We start from the raw sequence: 20,030 nt of genomic DNA, 5'->3' as shown, positions 1-20,030 counted from the left end.
GACTGTGTTTAATACCCAGATACCAGTGCCATGCCTGGTGTTTCTGGAGAGATGTCTGCAGCCCCCGTGTCTCCTGCTGACTGCAGCCTCCAGCCCACAGCTCAGTCACAAAGCCCTTCTCTCCCAGACTGGGAGACGCCAGAGGCTTTCTACAAGCTTCTGCACCAAGTCAGATCAACGCCCTGCACGCAGGATGGAGGTAACTGCCATTTATGGGGCATTTATGCCCTTTTTCCTGTGGTTTTTCTTTCATGGGCCAAGCCCAGTGCCAGCTTGCCCAGTTTGTGGCAGGGCGTCATCGCTGGTGGGATCAGGGCAGATTGCAACAGCCACCATCCCGAATGCTGTCAGTGTTAGCACCACTGTCCTCACCTTGATTACTTGTGTCGTCACCCAGGCACAGGTTTTTGTACAAGAAAAAGGTGACAATCTCAGAGACAGGACTAGCAGAACTCACGGAGACCAAGATGAGCACTACAAAAATCAACGATCTCACACACCTCAGCTAATGGTCCTCTACTGGGACCTCAACAACGGGAAGCAGGAAAAAAAACCCAACTACAGACCTGGATATTTCAGCCGAAGGCAAGATGCCTGAGCCAAAGCAAAGCAGAGGTGGAAAAGCAAACAATTGTAGGATATATCAAACCAGGTTATTTATAGAAGAGAAAAGGAAGTTTTGATGCCTTTATATGAGGTTCTGGTAAAATTTCTTCTACAATATTTTGTATAGCTGTGGTCATGCAAACACAAGAGAAATAAACTCAAGCTGGAAGAGGTGCAGAAGACAGCTGCAAAGATGAGGAGGGGAAAAGAAAGTTTATTTTATTAAAAAGACTAAAGAGGTTGGCTTGCTTAACCTAATAAAATCAAGACAGGGGAATATGCCTGTCACTTATAAATACATAAAGGAAGTAAATATTATGAAGGTAGAATTGATTTAAGCTAAAGGGCAGCACACATAAATATTTCTAGCCATCTCTAAATTTAGGCTAGAAAGCTGCATTTTTAATCAGAGCAGCCAAATTCTGGAGCAGCTTCAAATGGAAGTGGCAGGAACAGGAAATCCACCGGGTCTTTGGCCTGAGTGGGATCTGTTCTTCAACAACAGGACACAGCTGAGAGGGAACGGGTCAGACTCCACACAGTCTTTGGTGGAAATAGGGTAAGGAGATCATGAGGCCATCAACCACTGATCGTGGAGAGGGTACCAGCACCAATGCCTGGGGTTATCCCTATGGGATATGCTATGGGAACCTACACACCCTCCCACTACCTGTCTGCATGGCAAGGGGTTGTATGATATGGGGGAGATCCACATTTAACCCAACTCTTGTCAAAATGCCAAGGTTTTGGTGGCAAATGTGACAGGAGGGGCTGCAAGCTGTTAACCCTTTGGGGAAGGAGCAGAAAACAGCTTCTATGTCCAAGTGGAAAGTGACCTTGCATCCAGAAGCCTTGCTGTAGGTAGAAGACAGCACCCGGACTGAAGCCCCACCAAATTCAACACCTGAAATACCTGCAGAACTGCAGCCACCCTTCAGAGGACACGTGCAGGAATCCTGGCTGAGGCAACCGCTCAGGAAGACAATGCACAGAGGGAGGAGGTTTCTAATTGCCAGCCATGGGCTACAACAGCCACAAAAAGCCTTGTTGGCAGCTGGCTCTGAGCAACACAGAGAAGAGCCACTCCAATTAAGACACAAGGTAGGTTTTTTCCACTTTTTTTTTTTTTCCCCACTGTGTGCTCTCCCTTTGCAGCTTGACAAGCTCCCTGGGTACATTAGAATAAACTTGCTTTTGTACTTAACCCTAAAAATCTCACCTGTTCTTAAGCAGCTTGGGGCTGGCAGGGAAGCACTGGGGACTGCTCCCAGGAGCACATACCTGATTGCAGAGAGCCCGCGGGTCTGTGCAGGAGTGCGTGCCTGCGGGGCACTCCTCCGCCGCCCTGCACATGCCTGGCGTGGTTTCCATCCCACAACCAAGTTTGCAGAGAAAAGTATTTTGTCTACAGCCGGCTGGAATCTGCTAACAAGCGAGGGAGAGGAGCCGAAAAAGCAAGCTTCAAGGCGATTCCCACCGCGACACAAGCCGAGCCTAGAAATAATCTGCGGGAATTATCTAGAAATGAAGCAAATCACACCTTCCTCAGGCTCCTGGGAGAGTTTGGGGACATTAACTGACAGCTTTTTTGCCCTTGTTATTTCTTATTAGGGGTTAAGCACACCAGTTAGCAAGATCCAAGGGTACTACGCTTTTACGGCTCTGGCTGAGAAACGCAAGGCAGCCTGAAAAAAAGACCAGAGCAACTCACCCCAAAACTTTCTGGTAGAACAAAAATGCACCCCAGCACTGCAGAATTGCCCACGCAGTTCTCACCAGCCAGGAGTCATGTCCCTGTAGCAAAGGTCGGCTGCTCTCAGCAGCCAAGGAGCCTTCCCTGCCAGGGAGAGACCTTCCAGATATGCCGGCTAAGCAGGGCTGCCAACAGCACCCTAGAGCCTGCCTCACGTTTAAAATCAATTTCAAGGTGAACAGATGCACCATGCACTCGGGCAAACCCACGGACGAGCGTGAAAATTGCTCTCAGCCTCTGCTGAACTACACACAACCAGCAACTGTGCTGGGTCCTGCTCCAGCACCGTGCGCTCGTGCATCTGTGGGTGTTAGGAAACACGCCTTCGGAACCAAAGCAGCAGAGGTTTTGTTCGAAGCTATCAGGTGGGGTGGAAATAATCCATCAGGATTTTCCTGGAGCTCTCACAGATAGCTTTTCTGCCAGGAAAAGACGACAGGAAGCTGCGGTGTTATACAAACACTGAAAATTATTCTTGCTGTCAAAGTGGCTATTAGACAACACCAGAAAGAGCCATTCCAGTGCAAAATCCCAACCCAAAGTTATCATTTGCATAACACAAGATCTTGGGCACACCACACCTGTTTGGAGTCTTGAAACCCAGTGCTATAGAGGTGCCCCACGTTCAGAAAACAGGCGGTGGTTAAAGCAGGGCTGGCACCTCCTGCCCAAGCCGGTCTCCTCGGCCACAGAGGCACTTAAATGTCACAGCCTTTGCTCTGAAACCAGCCTGTCCCCTTCTCTAACTCCTCTGGCTGGGGGCTCACCCACTGGTCTCCTCCTCCCCACCCAACCGTCTGTCGATAACAGATGCATTCTTCAGATTTTCTGCCTGCCACTGGCACCCCGTGGGCCCGGCACCCGCGCTGGAGCCAGCGAGATCACGTATCTGGACCGAGATAGTTCTGTGACAGTACGCAGAGCTGAAACAAACCTGCCTTCGGGGAGAAGCTGAGATGTCAAGACGTTCTCCCAACTCGCTCTCCATCTCCCTCTGATCTTCCGAGACACACCAGAAGGTTGTCTTTTTATAATGTTTTCTAAAAATGGATTTTTAAGACTATTTCTCAGGTTTGCTCTTTGAAAAAAATATTCCTGAGATTGGAAGGTAGTTCTGTTTTTCAAGAGCAGAATTTTCTGAACTCCACATGATCCAAGCAAGCAGATGCTGAGAAGACAACTTCTCAGCACCCTTCCAGGAAAGGACTAAAGACGAGCAAGCGCGCGCTCGGCAGCAGGTCTACCCTCCTCTGGGCTATTCTGACATTTTCTTGCCCTTGGGACCAACTCCACAAGTCAGTTTTCAGGTGTCTGCAGCGGTAACAGCATGAGGGTAACTCAGATAAAGAGAAAAGCTCCCATCTTTCCCAAGAGAACTTTGGGACGAGGGTCAGGAGAGACTGTGTCAAAGGCAGCCCAGCGCCCCGCTGGCAGAACAAAGTCTGTTTGTCCAGCAATGTTTTGTTACCACAGTGAAGCAAACTCAGAGCAGCAGTCTCAGGGAACCCATGGCCCTCCCAGATCCCAAGACAACATCCCCTTACGAATGTCCCCATCTTTCCAGGGGCCAAGTACCTCACGCTTTAAATACAGCCAATAAACCCAATCAGTCATCCCCAAGAAGTCTCCTCTCTCCATTACAGAAGGAACTTTGTAATGAGGTGAGGACTTTATTTATTTTAAAATCCTTCTGCAGCCCTACAAAACCTTAAGGCTGCTTCAGAGCACCCTCGTGACCCAGCCCTGTCACAAGTGGGGCGACCAGCTCATATAACTGAAAACAAGCTTCAGGGAATGTGATTTCTCACCTGGACGATTTCTCCATTGGAAGCAATTAAATCCGTGGGGATGGAGACCCTGAAGAAGCGTCCCACCACGGCAGAGCTGTCCGGTATGCCCACCACGGCCGGCACAGTCTCCCGGAGGTCCGAGAGCACGGAGTGCATGGAGGCCTCCAACTGGTTTTCCCAGTCCCGAACCACTTCTGCTGGCTCGCTGGGCCAGTGGCAGTGAGCAGAGGCCGCCAGCAGCAGCACGGGGAGCCAAGTCCTCCCCAGGAAAGGGGGCTGCAGGAGACATCCAACAGTCATTCTTCCTGGCGGCCTCGGCGAGGGTGCTCCAGCCGGCAAGGGGACCACAGGGGATGTGCAGGCAGCGCAGCGCAGGCAGGGGATCCGCCAGTCCTTCACAGCAGCCTCATCCTAGGAGTCCTGGGAACCTGATTAAATAAAGGAAACCCAATCAGCACATTAATTACAACATCCAAGCCAGCCAGCTAACACGCACAGACCTCCTCGCAAGGGACAGAGGGCCACCTGCCACGCCACCCGCGTCGCTTCAGCTTTTTGATTTAACTCCAAGAGTTACCACTACCATCAAAGAGAGCAAGAGCTTCTCAGCTCCTCTTCTCATGCACAGCAGCTCTAGAGAAGCAAGATCCTCTTGCTTTTCCGTGCACACAACCACGTTTTTGCTGCTCTGGAGCCACAGCATTCTGAGACAGCCACAAGGAGGGAGAAGGCACCTGGGCAGAAACAACCGAAGCCAGGAGAGCAGAGCTTGACCTTTTGAGGCAAGCTGAAGTCAGGCTGGGGCACCAGCGGCTTCAAATGCCAGCCACCCTATGCGAAGGCTCCAAGAAACCTCTGGCACTTCAAAGCTGCCACCTCGACAGCTTGATGCACGACAGATGCTTCTGCTCTCGTGACCCACTGCATTTCGACGTCATTTTTGAGACAGCAACATGCACCCCAAAAATCAGAGCAGGGTAAGCTACGCACACGCTGCTACCCACCACCCATCCCCATGCTCTGCCAAGAAACAGCAAAGCGAGGGAGAGATGGAGGTGTTTTCTTCTTTCTTTTGCTTCCTCCCCATCCTCACCCTCCCTCTGGTCCCCTGGATCACTGCTCTCCTTTCTCTGGTGCATTATTTCCTTCGCTTCACCAGCTGCTTCTCCCTCCAGACTGCGCTCAGCTGTGATGCACAGGGGTCCTGGGTCTGTAGGCACCCCCGTGTTCCTCTTCACAGCCTGCAGGAGAGCGGGTGGCTTCATGGCAGAGGACAGGGCCACCTGAGAACCCAGGAGAAGCCACACTGCCCACTCCCACATCTCAGTTTGCAGCCAGCACAGCCCTCAATAACTCATTTGTGGTAACGAGCTGGGTAGCGGGTTCCACAGGACTGGAGGACAGACTCATGGACCAAGCATGACCCACGTGGGTGTTGCTCAGTCTTGAACCAGCTCCTTTTTTTCCAGGCTGAGAGAGAATTGGCTCCAAATCCCCTGAGCAAACCCAGCCCAACCTTTAACCACTGGCTCCCAGTCCTCTGAGCACGGCTCTGATTTATTTTAGCCCGTTCCAGCGGCGCTGTGTGATGCTGCCCCAAGAGACCCTGGAGCCAGACCGGCTGGGAAGGACAATCCCACTGCATCTTGCCCTCACAGAGCTCCCGGGGTGGCACAACAGCAGGAGACCAGCCAACCAGCAAACACACATTGCCCACCGAGGGCTTGCAGAGGGCCTGAACACACCAGGAACCAAGCCCAAGGTACCACGGAGGGCTCTAGGAATAATAGGAGAGAGGAGATTTGGTTGCTCACCCTAAAAGGTGCACTCTGGAGAAGCTGAGAGGTAGCGTTCAAGGATTAGAGGGGTTGATGTCTCCCATCCCAAGGTAACGGACGCAGCGAGCACGGCTGTGGACAGCAAAGAGGGCTGTGGGGAGCAGAAACGATAAGCTGAACGCAATAACCTCTGGCTACAGCATCGACGAGGCAGATCTGATCTGACCGCTGTCAGTCGCAGAAAACCTGTCTCAAGTGATAGGCAAGAGGCAGCAGAGACAGGATAACACGGCTGGAAACCACAAGAGAGATGGGAGGATGGTTGGTGTGATACCAGCACCAGAAGAAAGCCTGTTTCCCCACTGCTTTTGTCTTTCCGACTGCTTGAACCAACCGGGACATGGATACACCAGCTGAAACAACAGGGAAGCCAAAGCCAGGCTCTTCCCAAAGACAGCTCAGCACATGGAGGTCTTCACCTCGAATGAGAGGCCTGAGCTGCTTTTCTAGAGGTTATCACTAAGGAAAGATGAAATGGCTGGGAAGGCGAGGACACGTCACACTTCCTACAGGGGACATCTCTCCTACCAGCTCCCTGCATGGTCAGAGGAGGATCCCACACACAGCAATTGATTGTGGATGAACCTAGAGTCATGTCAACAAGTAGACTACCAGAGTAGATGGCCAGTGGAGAACATCCAACAGGCTGTGAATGAGTTACAGAGATAGTAGCCTTCTACAAGAGGTCCTGAGGAGGCCACCGATTGTCACAGCAGGAAACTGGGGGACTCTCATCCCTGTGCAGTCCCTTAAACAAGCAGAAAGAGGAACCACTATCTTCAGCCTCCATGGAGTCCGGGGTATGGATACTGCAGGGATGACACCTTGCCTGCGAGCTACCTCTCCTGAAGCCTGCTCGTTGGGAAGTCCTGCTGCGCGAGGGACTAGAAAGCAACCTGCACAGCAAGTACAGGCAGGACCAGAGACACGCCGGGCGCTGGGGGAGGAATGCGGCAGCAGCAGAACCCGGCAGCCCCGTGAGATGCTATCAGCATGGAAACATGGCTCCTTCTCCAAGCTGCTCTGAGCCTCCTCGCCTCAGCAGGAGAAACACCCCAGACAACCAGACAGACAGACACCCAACATACAACCACAGAGAGCTTTAAAGATGCCCGAGAGGTTCGGCATCACGTCTTCAGGCCAGCCTCTGCCCTTCCCCATCATGGCTGCAGCAGAGCTCATGTGGGAGGGTGGCACAGCCCTGTGTTGCTCAGCCAAATGATGTGATCTGGCCTGGGGTGTTTTTGGTTGGACGGAGAGGAGTATTTGGGCAGAAAGGAGCTGGTTCTTGATATCTGTGGCAAGCAGGAGAGGAAGATGAAGTCATCACCCGTTTCAGGAACAATTATCAGAGCACGCAACAAACACTGGCCATCTGACACATCCCCATCAATCAAGCAACTCACACACTGGCCATGAAGATCTCATGTGATGCTCGCAGGTCACACAAATTCAGAATTTCATTTCAGGGGAACTACAGAAGAACAGCCTCCGCATATGGAAGTGGAGCAGACAGGAGCTACAGGAGGAATTCAGTAGCTGATAACAGAAGGAAAAAAACCTGAAGAGCTGAGAACAAACTTGCACCACCAAAAAAAAAGAAAAAAGAACTCTCTTAACACAGCTCCACCTCAACAAACAATTGACAGAAGCTGAAACAGTGCCAGCCTCTCACACTGTGTGCTAAGGAGGAAAGGCAGGGTGGTACAGCTCTACAGATAGCTGGAACAAGGCACTGCCCTGCAGTGCTGAGGTCCACGTGGCCTATCGCTTCAAGGCAGAACCCCTTCTGTAATAGGAAGTCCTCTGCCTAAAAGCCAGCAGTCCTGCTCAGCAAGTCTGCAGGCCACCAGCCCTGCAGGTCTCCATGCAGCTGCAGAACAGAGCCAACGGTACCTGCAGCGAGGCTGGGGCAGGCATTGAGGGCTTGTGTGATGCCTCTGTCAAGTTCAAAAGCCCAAACCATTTCACATGGTACTACCATGGGCAGACTGACTTGTTTGAGACAACCTCCCAGTAGTATATGGAAAAAAATCCATGTTCTGGATCATCGTCCACAACGAGTAAGTGGCACGGACCTGGAGCTCTCCAGGAGCAAAAAGAAATCTCAACACTTCACACAAGCTCAAAACAGGGCCAAAGCCCGAACGCAGATGGCATTCTGCAGTGAGCGTCTGCTGGGAAGCATCAGGCCATGGGGCCAACTGACTTAGGTGGCACTTCCAAGTTCCGAGTGAAGCCTAGACCACCCCAGCTCCACTACATGGCACAGTGCTCCTTCTTCCAGCAGGATCTGTACTGCCCAGTTCCGCAGAACAAACACAAAGGTTCAGGTTAGTCCTGAATTTCAGGATGTTTCATTCCATCTGATCTTCTGAGAGAACCGACTTTCTCTTTATCCTCCCGCTTCTGAGAGCTCTTTTGGTCTCGACTTTGAGCCTCCAGAGCATTGGATGAAACATCAAAGTCGGTATCAACATCTGCCCCAGTCCTCGCGCTCGGTGCACGTGCCAATGTTGATGCCTGATCTCCAGTGCCAAACCCCCATCTTGGAGACACTGGAGCTGGGCCTGCTTGGTGAAGTTCTGTTGATACGATGCTGGGCCTGATATGATGCTGACTTGTCAAGACAACACTGGAGCTTGCTCCTTCTCCGTGCAGCTACAAGGTGCACTGACATGTTAAGGACATGCTCTACCTTCATTATCCAGGAACGCAGAATGGCACAGACAGAAGATGGGACTGAAATTAAGGACCGAGAGCAGGACACAGTAGCTATTCCCAGCCACCCATCTTCTCAGAAAGCTTTCCTTCTGCCCATCACAGCATCAAGAGCCTTGGGCCAGGGGAAGAGTCCCGGCAGCAGGAGCGTGGCTGCCCTGGAAAGCCCTCGTCCTCTGGCCGATTACACCATCACTTCAGCAAGAACCAGTGAAAGTGAAGTCTCCGTCCAGCTGTGTCTAATCCAATTGCTCAAGCACACAATCACATCACTGGGCTGCGGTAATTAATCACCGCCAGCATATTAATGCCACTGAGCCTAGCATGCAGAAAAGCTCAGGTAACTGCTGTGCAATTCTCTACCCTAGATAAGAAGGTATTTAGGAGAGTTAGGAGGAATCCCACTTACCTGATTACTTATTTAACAATATCCTCATTAAAGGAAGCATTAAACGAAGTGGCCTTTCTCTAAAGGAAGCAAATTCAGCCTCGACTTTCCAGAAGGGAGCTATTGTCTCTGCAAAGATCTCCCCGTGCGTGTTTCCACAGGAGGATCCCTGGGCAAGTCCCGTCAGCTGCTGCGCCTCTGCGTGTCAAGGCAGCGAGCAGGAGGAATGATGAAACCCAGCGTCACCGGCCAGGCACACAAAGATGGCACTCTGCCGGACCTGCTCCCCGCTCCAAAAAAGCGACGGCGGGCACCGAGGGGTGCCGGTGCTCCGGGGAGGTCTGTGCTGTGCTAAAGGAGTCTGGGGACGGGGAGCAGGAAGGAGAAAAGGGCTCGGAGGCAGCACGTCTGGGCAGAGCAGCCCATCACCGAGTTTATGGACTAATAGATACGGTCTCCTCAAAGACTAAGAGCACGCCAATCTGCAAGCCTGACACATTATACGCACAAAGAACGCTCCGGAGCGTGAAATTTAGGAAACAGTAAGAGTTTCCACGCTTGCCCAGCTCTGGATATACCCCGAAACAAAGGCAGCAGCCCCTCAACAGCCTGCACTAGAAGCCATGGGAACGTGCTGATAATGATGCTGGGGGTTAATTTCCAACCTCATTTGCAGAAGATGACCCACACACTCCAAACACTGCTATGGCCAGGATGAGCTATGGAAAGGGATGTACAGGAGGGCAAACCACACCGAGATGTGCTCGCCACGCACAGATGGAGCGGCACGCAGCTGCTGCAAGGGGACAGGCAGGGCAAGGGAGGAAAATTCACCACTAGCCATGGCTCAGAGCAACGGCATCCCGTCCCACAGGGTGCTAGCCAGGCATCGGCAGGGATGGCAGCTCTACGCCGAGATGGTAAGCCTCTCTAAAAGATAAGTTAATTCACAAGTTTTTGGCTTAAGACTGGAATCCCAGCTGCCTGTGAGCCACACGTACATCAACACCCAAGTAGCACCAGCAGAGATGGGACTGCAAGAGGAAGCCTTCTCAGAAGACAGCCCCAGATCAGTGCTCCTGGAGCCCCTTCCACCCTCTGCCCCCCATAGATAGTTGACGAGCTCACCATCATCAGCTGGTCACCCCACATGCCGTCAGCCCAGGAGCTACAAACCAAGCTGTACTCGGTTCTTCACCCCAAAATTGCATTTTAACACAGTTGTGCCCACCCTCTATTGCCGCTACGTCAAACGCCCAGCGGAACTGACACTTAGCTCAAAGGACATACGCACACAAAAAAAAAAAGATGCTTTTTTCAGCCTTGTCCCTTCTTGTATTTCTGCATTGCTCGTCTCCAGCACATCTGGTGTCAGTAACGGGAAACCCTGATGCTGAGAAACAATCTAGGGGAAAAAAAAAAAACAAACCCAAAAAACAAAAAAACACCAACCCCAAACCCAAACCAACCCAAACCAGCAGTGCTAAAATGTGTGCCAAGCAGGGAAACAAGCAGCACCCCCCCTCTCCCCCCCCGCCGGCGGGGAGCTCGGCTGCGAGCTGTCACGGGCTCGTTGCTTCGAGTCACACAGGCCACAAGTGGCTTCCCGAAGCTCACACGGGAAGTGGTGACAGCCATCGACTCTCGTTCTGCTAGAGTCAGCACCCAGGTACCTAACTGTCCTGCAGCTTAATGCGAGATAGCAGAAAGCTTCCTCTTCCTTTTCGTTTGAAAACTACAGTTTTGTGTCACCAAGCAGGGACAAAGCCTTCCCCCAGCCCTCCCATTTGCATCTCGCATCTCCCCATGGCCAACAAAACCTGCTCCCGGTTGTCCCCCAGCCCGGGACACCGACCAACCGACGGCGAGATGCTGAGTGAGCAGCAAGGGGAAGCTGGACCGCTCAAGAGACCGCAGGGGTTGTGTGTTTATTAAGACACGCGATCTCCGGCACCTCCTGCGGAGGGAAGGCAGAGGCAGATCTGATGCAGATAAAAACAAAAAAAAAGATGCAAAGAGCAGGTTTTTCCATCCCCCCACCCCCTCCCCGTATTGCATCTGTCTGCCCAGAAACTGGGCCACCCTACGGCCCTTCTCAGCTGGGGACTTTGCTCCTGGGAAGACTTCTTGCCCTGGAGAAGGTGTTCACTGAGGACACGCTCCCCGTGGAGCTGTGGAGGGGAGGCAGCAGCCCCCCGGGACCCCCAGTCCCAGAGGTCTGGGGTGCAAGGGGCACTGCAGCGCATCAGCACAAAGGACGCGAGAGCCCTTCTGCCAGCCAGACATCATGTTTTTCTTTCCCTGTGGACTCCAGAACCCCTCCAAGGTGAGGAGATAAAACTCCTTCTGGAGGCAAGTGCCCTCCCCAGCAGCCCTGGGGGGGCAGGAGAGGATGACTATGGTACCCACCAGCGCCTCTCCACAAGGCACTTGCATGCTGACCTGATGCTTTTTGCTAGAAAACCCTACAGATGTCCCCTGGCTTGTCAATCCTTGCTGGCCCAGCCCCTTGCAAGCCCACACGTGCCACTTGCCCGGTGCTCGAGCCGCGGCAGTGACCGGCAGCCGCAGATTTTGGCTGGGCGAGAATTCTGACTCTTTGATGAAAAGTTTTCAGCAACCACAATCAATCCCTTCCTCCCACTTTGTTATTCCCAGACAGCCAACCCAGATCGTATCTTCAAGTGCATTCAGTTGAAAGGAAACTCAGATATTATCTCCCCAAGTATTTAGAAGGCCTCAGAGATCATTTTTTCCCCTGTTAATTACAAACATCGCAGTCAGGTAGAACCGCCATTTTCCTGGCTGCTGGCAGCAAGCAAATTAGGATATAAACACCCACCAAGAAGTAGAGGACTCCAGATAAACTCTGAGGATGGCTTCACACATCAGACACTGCTTGCACCCCCTGAGCAAGCCCCATCTCGAGTTGGGGCTGGCAGAGGGGGGCAATGGGGATCATCAGCATTAGAAAATAGGTTCTGTCTAGAGAAGAACAAACTGGGACCCACTGGGGCAGGAGGGTGATGGGGAACAAATGCCCACGCTCTCCTCTAATAAAACAACCAGAAGCCAAACTAACCCAAACCAGGTTCAAACCCAAACGCAATGAGTTTCCCCCCAGGACCCAACGAGGTTGAGAACATGAACGTTAAAACTTCATGAAGGTTAAAGAAAAAAAACATGGGTGGGACAGGACAATTTTATAGAAGGCAGAGTTACCAAGGCAGCGTTTCTGGCTCAAGCAGCACTTCGTGACAGATAGCAGGATCCCGGGACGGCACGCAGGGAAACGATGACTCGCATTCCTCCCCAGGCATCTTCTCCGGCTGTTATTGGAAAGGGCATATAGGCTAAATATACAGCTGTAGCGGGGCAGAGCAAGGGTCTGTCCACCTAAGGGCACGCAGCTTAACCCGGCTTTGCCTTCACGGGGGTTTCCAGGGCACTGTCAGCCAGAGCCAGCCCCTCAAAACCCTACTCGTAACTCCTGGTTTTGTCTGGAAACAGAACAGGAGTCTAAATATCCTAGTATTTAATTCTGTGTTTGAGGGAACGTAAGCTAAAGCTAGTACTGAAATCCACAGGAAATTAAACCACAAGTTTAAAACAAAAAAAAAACACACCACCAAACAAAAAGATGGGGCTAAGAGCTCCTTCCACACAAACGCTATAAAAATGCATATTTTGAAGACAAACATGACAGGCACGTATATATATACATCCATACGAACGCTTTATCAGTTTCCAAGATTTAGTAAAAAGCAGAACTCGAGGCAGCAAGATAAAATAGGTATTTTTGACTCTAGATTTCTCTTCCGTCAGGGAAGCTTCATATCTTGCTGAATTCGTGTGAAGTTACTGCTGAAGTGAAGACAGTGGCATTACAGAACAGTGTTTTAGCAGAAGCCATCCTGTGGGAGAGCCCAGGAGAGAGGACACCTGGGCTGGCAGTGGCGCCTGGGTAGCCAGCCGACAGAGACAAGACCAAAGCACCACCAAGAAATCAGTGCCATTTCAATTTGGCCCACAATTATCTCACTGGTTATAGCATACACAACGGCGGGAGACCAGTCCTCATGACGCCGCACGTGGATTGGAGGGGCACTCATTGCTAGAAACCATCAGAGGTTGAAGATTTAGGACTTGAGATAAATTCCCTGGCCCTCCACGGGCTCACTGTAGCACAGCAGCTGGTGTTCACTAAAGTCTGGACTCTCTAACATGGGGATCCCAACTGGTTTTCATGTGGATTTGCAGGGACAATGCCAAGCTTCATATAGTTTTAAAATTAACATGGATTTCTGTACCGAAATACAAATCCTGAGGTATACTAAGATCAGCCCAGGCCGGCTCTACCTTCCCCAACTATACTGAGACGAGCCCAGACTGTGTCTCTGCCATCCCCCTTTGTGAAAGGCACAAACGATGATTTCTCAAATAGCAAAATTAACTCTAACAAAGGCAGCCTAATGAGGTATCTAGAGGACCCCTCAGCAGCTCCAGCCAGAAAGTACAGCTGAGGCACAACACAGAATGCACAAACCAGCAGGAAGCAAGGCACGAGGCATCATATTTTTTTAAAGGCAAGGACTACGAGGCATCGGAGCCCCATCTCGTATTCCTCAGCGGGCAGGTCGCTCCCCAGCCAGCGCCAAAGGACATGTGCAAGAGCAGCTGGTGTGACAGTCACCGCTGTGTGTCCTGTCCCCTGGTATCACTCACCATCCACCAGCTGTTTCGAGTCTAATTCACACCAGCTAACGACCTTTGATAGAAGTCACCCGGCTGGAAAGCAGGTTTCTATCAAAGCTGCTGCTTCAGAAATGGGTATAAACCAAGGCACCAGCCCTCCACCCCGTGCTCCAAAGGGACAAGATCACCCATAAGCCTCCGGCAGCACCTGAAATTTCAGCTGAAGCCCAGAAAAGTAGTTCTTCCCTAAGCTGCCCTGTTGCACTACGCAGGAGATGTTCTCTTCAGACATAGTCATGAGCACTGAAACCAATGAGGCTAAAAAGATTTGCATCTCTTGCTTGATTTCTTAATTGAATTAAAGGCTGAACAAAAACCCTTATGAGGCTTCAGAGAATCCACACGGAAGAGAAACAACAAATATCCTAATCAGAGAGGAAGCTTCCACTGGACATTTCGTCTTATTAACTACTAAAGAGTCCACACAAAAAGAGAAAGGCCCCGAGGGATAAACTCCCACATCTAGGAAAGCAGGAAATCTCCCTAAAGTTTCTGCCACAGTTTGGCTTTCGGAGCACATCACACACCGCACGAGTCACACAGAGGAGAGGTGAGTTTTGGTGTGTCCTTTTAGAGAGAACTCTTCCACCTACCTTCCTGCCTATTTTTAAATTTATTTATTGTTTTAGTAAAACAGGTCTAAAGTTCTTTATGTCAAATGAGCAAGCGGAAGCTATTAGAGGGGTGAAGGACAGACTGACGGGCAGGACAGTCCCACAAATCCCCTTCTTAGGAAACCTGATCGATACTCCCAAGTCCTGTTGAGGAGGAAACCCTCCCAAAGCTCCAGCTCTGGAAATACTCCTGAGCCTGGCCAGAGGGCTTGTGGCAGGACCCCTGCCCACATTTTGGCCATGCAATGGCAGAGCAGACTACTTTTTTTCATCACCAGAACAGCATTCCAACTTCCTTCCCTAGGAGATGCCAGCATCCGGGCAAGTATTGGCTTCACTAGTGGTACTGAAGCAGGCAGCAAAGTGCTGGAGAACCCCAGAAGCAGGCATCTGGGGCAGGTGTTCCTCCAGCACGAGGAACAAACAGCCCCAGGGCTGCAGGAACCAAGTCCAAATCTGAAAAAGAAGAAAATCTTGATGAGGTTTCACATTCAAGAGTCACCTCAAAATGCTGTTTGGCGGGACTGCTTTATGGAGAAGCAGCCACATTCCAAGGGTTTATAATCACCTTCTGGGTATTCCACAAAATTCCTCAGATAATGAAATATTTCAAGGAGGACCTTGAAAGTGTTTAAGCACCATAATTTCCTACGGGCTGATGTCACAGCACCAGGGCTTCGGTGCTAAGCACAGGACTGGAAGGCAAGGCTTAGGATCTCTCCCCTACCCTGCCAGGGTACAAGATCTGCTGCTGCCACCAAAGGGATGTAAAGGACACACGAAACAAGGCGAGCCACCCCAACAAAAAGCCATTTTCAGCACTTCACTTACGTATGCAGCATCATTTATATTCTTTGTGGCAGCGTAACTAAGGGCAGGCACATTCTGTTTAGAAACATCCCGCCGTTCCATCAGCTTTACCACCCCACCCTACAGCTCCAAGCCAAGGCATTAAGATTCAACTTTATGGAGTTGCTGAGCCCTGATTTATTACTCAAGCTAGCGAGGCTGCCGTAGCTCTTCATTTAAATATATTTACCACCCAGAGATTTATGCAGAGCAGCCAGGGCATCAGCTGCAGACCTGCAACTTGCCATGTTTCTCATGAAAACTATTCTAAATGCTTCTTGGCAGCATAAGTGTTCCATCTTTAACCAGCAAGCATAAAATGGGAAAGCTGCAAAACCAAGCAGCATTGCTCCCATGCCACAGAGGCAGAGAAAGCTTCTGAAGGAGGAATTAACTCCCTGAAGATCCGTAGCTTTCAGCTGGGCACCATATTTTCTTAATTTCTGCAGGAGAAATTCAGGAGTCACCAAAAACCGACAAACTGATAACCTCTCTCCGCAGGTGCACATTTTTATAGGTGCCTGCCCCTCTCGTTGGAGACCAGGGGGCAAAGGGCTGGACTGGTTCAGTAAAACTAACTGTTCTTTGCAATAACCTCTGGCCTGGGATGGCCAGCCTTCCGTTCAGGTAGTAAATCCAAAAGCAACAGATCCCCGACAGCACGAGCTCAGCGAGGCAGAAGGACAGTGCGTGGCTTCACGGCTCCATCTGCTTCCCGACTACTCTGGTGCAAGAAGATTGATTTAAATGAAAAAGCAAAGATGAGCCCCTTAAAAGACAAACACGCTGAAGAAAGACCGCATTGCATTCCTGCAGCATTAATTTCACTGCACTATCTTTCAGCTAAATTATCTTGTTTACCTGCAGTAAGTAATTAAAAAATAACCCCTCATCTGGTTTTGACCATGGCCTTCATGGCTTCAGCCAGGAGCAGGGAAGGCTGGAACTGCTCGTCACAGGTCCACCAATGCAGAGATAGCTCCAGCTTTTCTCCCCACCCTGCTCTGGTATTGAGAAATCAAGGGACAAGTTGAATTATTTCAAGGCAAGACCCTTCAGGCTACTTCACTTTATTCAGGATCTGACCAAAAAAGGGCTTACCTTTAGAGAAACGACCCTGACATGAACAAAGCCAGCATGATCAACTAAATAAAATACATTGCAGGGTAATATACCCCTCTTTGCTAGAGGCGTAGCACTGCACCTGCAACGCCAAAGAAGTTTGAAGGGTTGCTGGAAGCAATCCCCCTGCAATAATTCCAACACATCCTGCCATTGCCGGTGCCCAAATTCCTCAAACAAGAAAGTCCAAGGGCACTGGAAAAAATTGCTTTCCAGAAAGCATGGTTTTTAAATTCATTTCTGACAAGTTTCAGCTAACTTTCATTCAGATGAAAGTCTTCATACGGCAGCAAAGACACTTAGCACAAGGCTCTCTAAACTTCTGACTTTTCCTGCTGGCAGGGAGAGCCCAGTGGAAAACTAAAAAAAGTAGGGTCAAACTGACATGCCCAGCCACCAGACACACTGTTTAAAACTGGGAACTGGCTAAAGAAAGAGCACATGTGGGGAAAAAGGGGAGGCAGAAAGAAAGCAGGGACAAGACAAGCAAAACTGATGTTTTTTTCTTCCATAAGCAGCCACAGAGCCCACATCGTGGTAATGCATTTGCAACAGTTAACTAACCGGCATGGCATCCGGTATCGGTCCTCCAAAAATGATCCAGAGTTCTTGCCACGGTAGAAAAGTCCAATAATTTTTCCCTTCCCAGCAGGAAACCTTATCTTGTGCGGGTCAGAGAGGCTGGAAACTAGACCTCCATGTTTTTGAGGGACCCCCCCACCCCGAGTTACAGTCTATTTCAAATAGTGTGAGCACAGGCTGCATCCCCCTATTTGGACTTGCCGTTGCAGTTTTCAGACAGAGGGTGAGAGCCTGCAGCCTGCCATCCCAGCCGTGTCCCACACCTTCCCACAGTGACAGGCTGGATGCTGCCAAGGGACAGGAGCGAGGACTCAGAACTGCACATGGGAGATGGCAACAGCAGCACCATCCTCCTGGCTCAAGTGGGCAGATTAAAACATGAATTTAAATTGTACAGGATCAAAAAAAAAAAAGGGAATAAGAAGATGGGACAGGTCCTGTACCAGCTTCTTTCCCAGTGCCAAAGTAACACGGCAGAGGATGTGGTGACCTACCTGCTCCCTCTGCAAGAATCCCAGGAATGGGGACAAAGTCATCACAGCTCCAGTGCATGCCCCAGGAAAAAAGAGTCAGATGCCATTGTGTGGCAACAGGGAGAATTAAACCAGCACTCAGCTGGGTTTTGTACCAGTTTGAACTTCTCCAAGCCAAGCAACACCTCTTCTTGCTCACCACAGGTGCTTTGGACACCCAAAAACCACCCTCCCCTTCATGCCTGCATTTCTTAGCCAAGTTGGGCTAACTCAAGAGTTTGTAATCCTCTTGCAGTGCAGTGCCTCTGTGCTTTCATGACTTTGAGCTTTACCCCCATAATCCCATCTTCTCTGCCTCGGGGCACCCAGAGCAGAGCCCAGCCCAAGGCACAGGCTGTGTGGATGACCCACTTCCCAGCCCAACAACCACCCACAACAGCCCAAAGTGTTCCTGAAAGAGTAACAGCAGAGAAATACATTTGTCCTTAATCACTCCAAGCCTTTCCTTCTGAATCCAAGCCCCCCAGTTCAGCCTTGCTTTGATTTCTGCTCAGCACTCACCTGATCTTTATTAGGGAGGTGATCCCCAAATCCCAGTAATTAGTTTAAGAGGGCATCCCGTTACTAGCACCCACTGGACTCTCCCTGCTGCTCGCACACATTCCTATGCCTGTTCTTGTATCTCAGTAAACCCAAAATGCTTTCCAGAAAAACCCGATGGCTGATTGCTACCAAACAGCACAGGAGAAGGTAAACAGTTCAGCGAGAGCGTAAGGGCTGTATGGAGATGCTCAAGCGCCACAGGAAAAAAAAAATAATGCAGTTTTGGAGTGGCAGAGACACCGTTAAAGCTCTGGAGGTGCCTTCAGCCTGGTTCAGTTTGCCTTGGCTTCACAGCGCTGCCGCAGATGCTGCGGGGAAACAATTAAACTGCTTATCACAGTATGGCCCATTCAGCCTCCAGAGCAGAGGAGCAATTCCAATCCCCAGGTGGCAAGCGCAGCAATTAGGTACCCAATTACGTGCACCAAAGCTTTGCTTTGCTTATGTTATTTTACTTTCACAGATATACAGTATTTCCTTGGCTTACTGTCATTAAAAGGTTGTAGGTTCAGAGAGGGCCTGTAAGGTCTCAGCTGAGATCAGGCTGGACCTTGCCACATTTGGAGGATGCAGAACAATCTAGACATGGGCAGGTGACATACAAGTCATTCAGCAGAGCCAGGTACAAAACCTGGTCACAACCACCATTTCCTCACCTGGAAGGGCGAGGTTTAAAGTTTAAAAATAAAAAAAACAACCCAGTTATACTGCAGCCAGGGTTAATCTCCAGCTCCACAGCAACCCACCTCTGAAGAGCAACTCTGGTGCTTGAGCCTCTTCCAGGCTTAATAACAAGTTGTAGTGGAAAAATGTGGTTTTAGCAGCTCAGTCCATCCCTTATAAAGCAGAGAAGCTATGCCAAAAATAACCTGGTTTACTAGTTACAGTCACCAAGCACTCACTCAGCAGGTCTCTGATGACGGACCGCATCACTGTCTGCACCACAGCATCTCCACCACCATCAGCTGTGCACTGGACAGGAGAGGATGCCCTCCTCAACACCAAGAAGGTATTTCACACAAAGCAGTTAGTGATTTTTAAAACTGTAGGTAGCCAGGACTCATTTGCCATCCTTCCTCCCCCCCAAAGAAAGCATTTTCTTCCAGCTCAAATAAGGTCTCAAGTGCAGCTTTGCTGCATTTTCAGCCTTTCTGCTGGACAGGCTGAGCTCCTCAGGCAGAGTTTTGTACCTGGCACTTCCCAGAGCCATGTAGGACAACAGCTGGTCAGCAGCTGCAGGGAGAAACACGCTATAACGATCAAGAATGATGCAGTTTTGAGACTTCTCAAATGTAATCATAAGTTCAGCATTGTCCTCCAAAAGCCTCCGCTATCCTACTGCAGCAAATTCCCCAGCAAACAAAACCAGGTTACAGAACTGAAGCACCTTCCACACACAAAAAAAAAACAGGAAAAAGCTTTCGATAACAGCGGTGCCTCCCACGGCAGGACAGCTGCAGAAGACAAATTGCTTCTCATTTATTCCTCAAGACCTTTTGCCAGCCAGGAACTTTGCTCATTGCTGTAGGTTGAGCCTAAACCCCCCTCTCCCAACAACATATGATGGTGCTGTAGGTAACAAAGACAATACCCAAAACCTCAAGGTTGCAAATAATGAGTTAAAAAAAAATAATGTCAGAATACCTGAGAATTAAGGTTGTCCATGACACAGCAAGCACCACAGCTCACTCCTATTCTCCACCCCTCTTCCAATTTTTTGTTCTCTCTGCTTTCAGAGAGAGACAGAAAAGTCCTTCACCCATCCGTGGCTGTCAGGATCCTGGTCCCAGGGCTGGTGGCAACACCTCCCTCCCACCCCCAGCAATGATTCAGTCCCTCTGGCCCCCAGGCTGGAGGAGGCCCTGTATGGATAGGATCTTTGAAAGCCTTCACTTGGCAGATCAAGCCTACAAAGCACTGGTGAACTGGGAGCCTT

The 20,030-nt window shown here is 50.4% G+C and overlaps 1 protein-coding gene across 2 annotated transcripts in view; it reads right to left on the bottom strand.

The window, feature by feature from the left end:
- DAG1 (dystroglycan 1) overlaps nucleotides 1-19,755 on the bottom strand; it is a 31,398-nt gene extending 11,643 nt beyond the window's left edge. Inside the window, exons 1-2 of one of the 2 annotated variants that reach the window (XM_014953534.1) lie at nucleotides 19,739-19,755; nucleotides 4,168-4,577 (exon numbers count right to left, since the gene is read on the bottom strand). In XM_014953534.1, the coding sequence (XP_014809020.1) occupies nucleotides 4,168-4,449 (282 nt within the window). In that variant the 5' untranslated portion in view covers nucleotides 4,450-4,577; nucleotides 19,739-19,755. Of the gene's footprint in view, nucleotides 1-4,167; nucleotides 4,578-12,318; nucleotides 12,396-19,738 lie in introns of those variants that run through there. The other variant, XM_014953533.1, reaches the window with a different exon arrangement.
- Between the last annotated feature and the right edge of the window lie 275 nt (nucleotides 19,756-20,030).

The sequence above is a fragment of the Calidris pugnax genome, unplaced genomic scaffold (assembly GCF_001431845.1).
Source record: "Calidris pugnax isolate Ruff unplaced genomic scaffold, ASM143184v1 scaffold247, whole genome shotgun sequence".
NCBI lineage: Eukaryota > Metazoa > Chordata > Aves > Charadriiformes > Scolopacidae > Calidris > Calidris pugnax.
The sequence above is the reverse complement of the archived record's forward strand: the minus strand, read 5'-3'. Positions and strand labels throughout refer to the sequence as shown.